The following is a 7,878-nucleotide window of genomic DNA, read 5'->3' as shown; positions in this document are numbered from 1 at the left end:
TATATATATATATATACTTATATTAATAAAACCTATTTAAAAAATTCATTTATACTTACACTAGGACAACAAACAACAACGGGAAAACTCTCAAAAGAGTTTGCTCCTCTTCCTGGATGTCTGTATCCAGAACCTGAATTTTCAGTTTCTCTGGAGTCGAAGATTATCAATACCGCTAGTATATCGTATTTTCGCTGAAAACTCTGTATCCTAAAATGGTATCTATCAGTACATATTATATATGAATAACAAAACAATATGTTGTATATATGTATCTTACTTATGATAGTAATCTATACTCTGTTTGCTCATAATACTCCTCATTTCCCCTGGACTAGCTTGTTGGCTTAAAGTAGTGTGGAAGTACAGAGAACATTTGGCTAATATGGCACTGCGGAGTTTCATCAGCCATTGGTACAGCGCTGGTTGTTGATTTGCCTTAAGAAATGTCGCACCAAAACCTAATTTCCAGGACTAAAAATAATCCTGAGTTAGAATATTTGATAAGAATTAGATTAAAAAAAGTCTTGAATTAAAATATTACTTTTATGCTCTCTCTTTTTTTATTATACATTGCTAACCTCCTTGCTCTGCAGAGTTCTTTCCCAAGCTGACATTCGCGTTTGCGCTCCATAGAGTGCCATCAGGGTTGGTAAAAATCTCCAATTTTGAACTTCGACTTGTGCTTTCATTAATTGTACTAGTATTTCACATTCTAATCTGAACAATGAGGATTATTAGTTTTTCACATACATTAAAATTTATAATTCACATTACTAAAATTACATATTACTAATATTATAAAAGGATACATACGTTAAACTTGTTTTGATAGCAGTTAATGCCAAATGAGAACAGGATAACAAATAGCATTTTACTATTCCTTCTATATACTGCAGCAATTCTTGATGCTTCATAACTTTGCTATTTACACTCATATTGTACATTCTTTCATAGCTGTAACGCAATAATCACAAATATGACATTACACAAATTAAACAACAGAAGGCTGAAATACTAGTATACTAACAAATCTATCAGCTGGATTCTTGCCGTGATGAACTGACAGAGCTGACTGGAAACATTTGCGACTGTCGTACCAATGGAATTCGTTCCCTTAGTCATTTCCTCTAATCTTTTCAAATCAGACTTCAGTGATTCATAGACAGTCTTTAAAGAATTCTGTAAATAATAGTAAATTAAATAAATAAGCATTGACCAAGCACTTTCTTTGTTGTTAAATACATACATCCTTCCTAAGAAAACCTTTATTTTTAGTATTGAGAAAACCTAAATCCGCATATGAACGCTCTACAACAGCTATCTGTGGTAAATGCAACAGGAGCATTCCCCATGGACCCATTTGCATCTGCTTACATGATTCCCTTTCTTTCTCCTGAATTAAATTTATATTTTTTTCAGACAGGAATGTACAACTGCATTTATATGTACTTACATTAATACACATATAACAGGATTCACTTACAACTGTTTCCTTAGCCTTATCGGAGCATAATTGAGCGACTTGTGTGAAGAAGGCATTAAGGAACTCATCCTCGTGATCCATCCTCTATTTTTGTTTGCAACATATGCGAATAAATAACGGACCATGCGGCTGTCAATGCTGTCATACTGATAAGGTTATGTTGTAATGTTGTGCATGGATACTTTCCATTTACATATATCTACATAAATATATCTTGCATGACGAAGAAATCATGCAGTCGACCAAGTGACATTCTATCTATGATGTAAGAAGATATAGTATAGTATAGTAGTTCTTACATCATTCTATTTCTACTTACTAAATGTTAAGAAAGATAAAATAATGTTTGTATAAATAAATTTCGATTTATCACTAAATGGAAAGCATTTTAAAGAGTTGACATTAGGGCTGTTTTTTATTGCTGCTTTCTGAACTAGGGATCGATTCTGTATCTTGAAATGAGGCGAAAATAATAAAAGTGAGCGAATTTACTAGAATACTGATTATTTCGTTGGTCAATACCTAGTAAATTTGCTCGCTTTTGTAATTTTTATCTTGTTTGAAAATTAAATCGATTCCTTGGTACGAGAAAGAAACCTATGCCAGCCTTTTTCCTGTTATCATCGAAATCGTCCGTACACTACCGCCAGTAAATCCATTTTCAGTTTGGGAACTACGTAACATATATTTTCTAACACTATCGATAAAATCGTCGAAAATAGACGTGGTTCATTTCTGTAATACATCCTCAGGACAGAAGCGTGTCGATTATTCAGTATTCATAGGAGGGATAGTTTAATGATCCTTCAACAAAAAAATTTTAATTTCACATCTGCTAACATATGTAAATAAAAGTTGTTGAATTTTAATAAACAAAATTGAAAATTCAAACAAAAGTTAATTTAGTGAATTTTGTTTCATATATAATATTTATTTTATAATATCTTATGAAATTACAAAATTATGTATCTTCATGCAAATTTTCAACCAGTATTTATCAAATATAATTACTATAGTATAAGTTTGTATAATTACTAGCAATTATAATTCAATCTTTTTAATAAATTCAATTTTCTAAACATATATTATCAATTTAAATATAATTCAATAAAAACGAGGCCCTCCATTACCCCCGCCAATTTTATCGGCAGTCCTCTTTTCATAAGTATACTCACCTATAAAACAAATATTCTACTAATAGATTTAGTAGCCTGCTTTTTGCAGGTAAGTATATCTTGAATTTATTATTTTATTTTTATGTCTAATTATTTTATTATATTTCGCTAATGAATTGCAATAACTTTTTAAATGTTATTCTTTATTGTATTATCCTTTATATAATTCAATATTACAATTATAATAATTATTTATAATACAATATACAATTATCAATGCTGTTCAAAATATAATAAAAATGATAACATAGGAGCATAATTAACAAATTTTTGTGCGGAATTATACGAAAATGTCGAAAATACATACGATAACAAAAAAAATTTTCTAAACCAATGTTTAATAAAATATTGATAAACGTAGAAGAAATACTAACAATAATTAGATCGTATTTACTATTAATTATTTACTATTAATTAAGTATTGTCCGGAAAGTTCGTGCCGGAAGGAAAATATAATAAAGGAAAATTGAAACGCAGAAAATTTAAATTTTATACATTTAGTATACATTTTATACATTTAGCATACATTTATTAAATTATATAGGTTAGTCGGAACTTTCCGGACAACCCAATATTTACTATTAATTTGCCAATATAAAATTTAATATCGCGATAAAAAGTCATTAATATATTTATAACAGCACTTTCATCGCGTTCAAGATAACTATCTCAATAATTTCATCATATCCCTCATCCATATCCCAGTGGTATGCTGATTAGTATTCGATACAAAGAAGAATATAGTGGAAAGCGAACTTAATATATTATATATTCTGATTCTTCGATATAAATTTTACAAGATTCATTTGTAAAGAAAAGTTAAGCAATCCGTCAAATACCAGTGATTTACTGCGACGTGAATCCCGAATCTTTCAGACTATTTAGCGATAGTAATAATTTTGGTTGTCAATTACAATTACCATTTTTATCACATCTTTAATATAATGTTAAAATTCGCGAGAAAATATGTTCTGCCACACATGACTAAAAATCATCTCTTATTAAAAATAAACGGATAGAATAATTTCCTTATGCAATAGTGATTACGAAGGAATATATTTAATAATAATAAAATACATGCATTATTGTAATTTTTTATATGTATGGGTACAAAAATTTCTCGGGTACCAACTGTTCGAGATGAGCCGAATCCGATAATAACGGGATTTTAAAGAACTATATATTTTTATACAAAAAAATTTATTATATAAAATTTAACAATTTCTTATATTTTGTATTTTCCAAAAATTTAATTATTAATATCCTGCTAATATGGAGGATATTCATTTGACTTATTTCGAATTTTTTTTTGTACCCACATAATTTTAATTAAATTCGTGTATTCATGGCAACATTAAAAAAATATAAAGAAAAAAATTTTGGTAAAAATTTTCTAAATTAAAAATCAAAATTTGTTAAATCTTATAATATCTGCATATATATTTTATCATAGAAAAGTATATATATATATTGTACGCACACACACATAAATTAATAATTAATAATATTCTGCGGTATGTCACACCTAATAAAAACAATTTTTTAAATAACAATTTTTTAAATAACAATTAGACAATTAAATATATATTCGTAACCACATTTTTGTTAAAGCAATCATCAAAAAATAATTAAGCAAATTACTTGTATAAAATTTAAATTTATTTACTCAATAATTTGGATTTAAACAAATAATCATTCTATCTATATTAATGATACTAAATTCCTATCATTGAGTCAGTCTATTACTAACATTATTACTAATAGAGAACATTTAATAAAATTAAGAAAGCGAAAATTATACCCTAAAATATACCACTGAATTAATTTCGCAACTGAAAACTTTAAAATATATAGCAATTGTTATTGAATCATTAATAAAATTATTACTTCCAGGAATTGACGCGGGATTGATTCCGATTCTTGTACAAGAATCTCCGGAACACCTAAACTAGACTTTGCGAATAGATTTTACGGAAAGCAATGAGGCATAACCCTCCATGATGAAAATAATTACGACTTTTTATCGATACAAACCACGCAATCACTAGTATTCATCTGACGAAAGATAGCAATGAGATCTTTGTATATAATAAATGACTAAGATATTTATAAGTTATAATTCTGTAATGTTAAAAATGTAAATGTCAAAAAGCAAACAAGTTAATATTTACCTATTGCTTCAATCAAAGCTCCAATCTTTATGATTTATTTAATAAATATACCATTATAAGTACGAAGAAAAATTGACGATTATTCTAAACATCAAATTTTTAATTAGAAGTCACTCAAAATTATTAATGACTTTTTGATATTCAAATTAAAATCCAAATTAAAAAAAAGTTTCAAGATAAAACCTTTGTCAAACTTGTGAAATTAATAAACAATTTTTGTTATCATATGTTTCATCGATTTCGTATAATTTACATCAATAAAATAACAAAAAAATTTTTTATTACGACAAGATAAATGTTGTTTGTATTGAATAGATATTCAATATTGATATACATATACACTCCAATAAATACATAATTTATTAGCAATATTGTGCAAATTATAAAAGTAAATATGATGACATTTATCTGGACATAGTTTACATAAACTTTATATCATGTACCTATTATTATCCATATATTTATTTGCAATAAAAATAATTACGATTAACGCGTTACATAATTTGTACATGTATAGAATTTTACAAAAAAGTTTAATTTTAGGGAAGCTGAAAAGACAATGAAATTTAAAATTAATTTAATTTTATTTAATAAAATTTTATTTAATTTTTAATCCCTCCTTTCCAATTATCAAATATGTACAGATATATCTCTACCTACATATTATACAGTTTATTGTTTAAATTTATTATGTGATATTTTTTAATTTAATTATATTTATTTTTTTATTTTTAAAATAAAATTTAATTACCCGATCGCGAAATTTATTTATTTAAGTGTCATTTAATTTGTAATAATTTAATTTTTTAATTTGGAATGGTATTTATCCCTACCTTATCCATACTTATTGTCTCTACCTATACAATATTTATCCATATTTTATTGTTCTACCTACTCGTATTTTTATTTATTTGTTGCCTATTCAAATATATTTATCTCCACCCGTGTATTCCTACCTACACATTATTTACTTCATAAGTATGCAATAACACCGCGAATATATGTAATACGTTAATGATTGCATTCGTCAGAGAAAGTAGCTTTTCAATTGTTGTAAAATTCTTTAATATGATTTGGTTTGGTTCTTTATGGATTTAAATCAATCATGTTGAAGAATTTTAATTCTTAATCATCTTCTATCGCTGATAAATTCAACGGAATGCCCTAATCGCGATCATAATAATAATAAATAAGTAATAAACAGTAATTATTAAAACAAGCTTTCAATACATCTTTAAAATACAAAAAAAATTAACAAATAATTATTAACAGGGCTAATGAGACTCATGGATAATCAAACGCAAATCAAACGCAAATTTTATAGAAAAAGATTTTAAAAATCTTATGCTTGATTATCCGCGCTAACTCTCATTAGCCCTGTTATTTTTGTATTTTAAATATAAGCAATATTTAAAAAAAATATAAGAACTCGCAATTTGCGAACAAGTTACCCTCCCGAATATTTAGTTTATCTTTATACACTGAGAAAAAAAATTTGTTCAACTAACTACATACATGTAGTTGTTTGAAAATTTGATTAATTCAACAAATTTTATTTAATCGAATTTAACCATACTCTATTTAATATTGAAGTTCGTTAAGCAGACTACGGTTAAATTCGATAAAATAAAATAAAATAATCAAATCTACAAACAACTAAATGTGATTAATTCGTTAAACAAATTTTTTTTTCAGTATACATGTACTTTTAAAAACTTAAATTGTAATCTACTTTGTATCTTAGATATTCTTTTTTCTTCTGGTTAGATTGAACTCATCTTTCGTTGCTCCTGGCCAATATTCTGGCTTCATATGCCAGAAATCGACAACAAAGAGACTACTCCGACTGCTGCCGACTAATATTGCCGGCAATAAGCGTAAGATTTTACGCTTATATACGATGCGCGAAGCACGAACGCGTCGCGAAGGGACCATCATATCAATGAATTTGACTAAATAGTAATAATTATCAATAATAATAATAATCAATAATAATAATACCATTAATATAATACAACAAAGAAATGTCGTGTTTATTTTAATTTAAAAATATAAATTCGACTAAAAATAAATTTTAATTTTAAAAATCTTTAGATCAATAATGTTTTTATTTCAAAAGTCTCGAATATTAAACTAGATATTAAATTTTTTAATATAAACATTGCTGTATAAAAAAAAAACAAAATTTTAATTTTAAAATAATTTGAAAATTTGACTAAATTGATTATCATCCGATAAAATTCAAAGCCCATGTACGTATTTTTAACGATTCGAACGATTTGTTGCTGAATTTCATCTCAAAACATGCAAAGATGAGAAATTCAGATGAATATAAGATCCAAAAAGAATAATTTTCCCTTGCATCAATAAATATATCTCTTTGTAAATTATTATTTTGTAAATTATTAGAATCATTTTTGTATAATTTATTATTTTAATATTAAGTATTTTAAGTTATGCAAAACTGAACGTGATTTTAAAATAATTATGAGATAAAATTCTATTTCTTGGTAAATGTATATTTATTTTGGATCTTATATGATATCATATTATTACTTTAACTGGTATAAAATCCAGTTACTAGATATAGATAAGCTATAAAAGATCAGGCTAAAGTCAGTGCATTGAAATAAATAATAATAATTAATAACTAAAATGTCTTTTATAAAAAAACGAGATCATTAAATTATATGCGTTACATAAAAATTTTCGTTATTATTTCATCAGTAACATATACAAATAAATATAAAACAATAGCAGGAATTTTTTAAAAAACAGTACACATTATACATATATGTGTATGTAGATATTGCTTTTCTGCAACTTATATAAAACTTAATCCTGAATGAATATTTGGGAATAGGATAGATAGGAAAATTAATAAAACAATTTGTTTATTTGTTTATTATACTGTAACAAACGCTTTTTCGTGTTATGATATTCACGCATAGATAACAATTTCATTCATTCTAACTATTATTTTATATAAACTTTATATAATTTTTTATTTTTTAATTTTATGTATTTTATTTAAAAAACGAATATT

At 25.8% G+C, this 7,878-nt stretch overlaps 1 protein-coding gene across 1 annotated transcript in view; it reads right to left on the bottom strand.

Moving 5' to 3' along the window:
- Window positions 1–1,851, bottom strand: part of LOC108685055 (UPF0536 protein C12orf66 homolog) — a 2,491-nt gene extending 640 nt beyond the window's left edge. The window contains exons 1-7 of the mRNA XM_018189673.1: window positions 1,487–1,851; window positions 1,250–1,396; window positions 1,031–1,182; window positions 817–957; window positions 582–720; window positions 281–474; window positions 60–210 (exon numbers count right to left, since the gene is read on the bottom strand). Of these exons, the coding sequence (XP_018045162.1) occupies window positions 60–210; window positions 281–474; window positions 582–720; window positions 817–957; window positions 1,031–1,182; window positions 1,250–1,396; window positions 1,487–1,567 (1,005 nt within the window). The 5' untranslated portion in view covers window positions 1,568–1,851. The remainder of the gene's footprint in view (window positions 1–59; window positions 211–280; window positions 475–581; window positions 721–816; window positions 958–1,030; window positions 1,183–1,249; window positions 1,397–1,486) is intronic.
- Window positions 1,852–7,878: the final 6,027 nt, after the last annotated feature.

Source organism: Atta colombica, unplaced genomic scaffold, assembly GCF_001594045.1.
Source record: "Atta colombica isolate Treedump-2 unplaced genomic scaffold, Acol1.0 scaffold145, whole genome shotgun sequence".
NCBI classification, from domain to species: Eukaryota; Metazoa; Arthropoda; class Insecta; order Hymenoptera; family Formicidae; genus Atta; species Atta colombica.
Note: the sequence above shows the minus strand (reverse complement) of the source record. Positions and strands in the feature narration are given on the sequence as shown.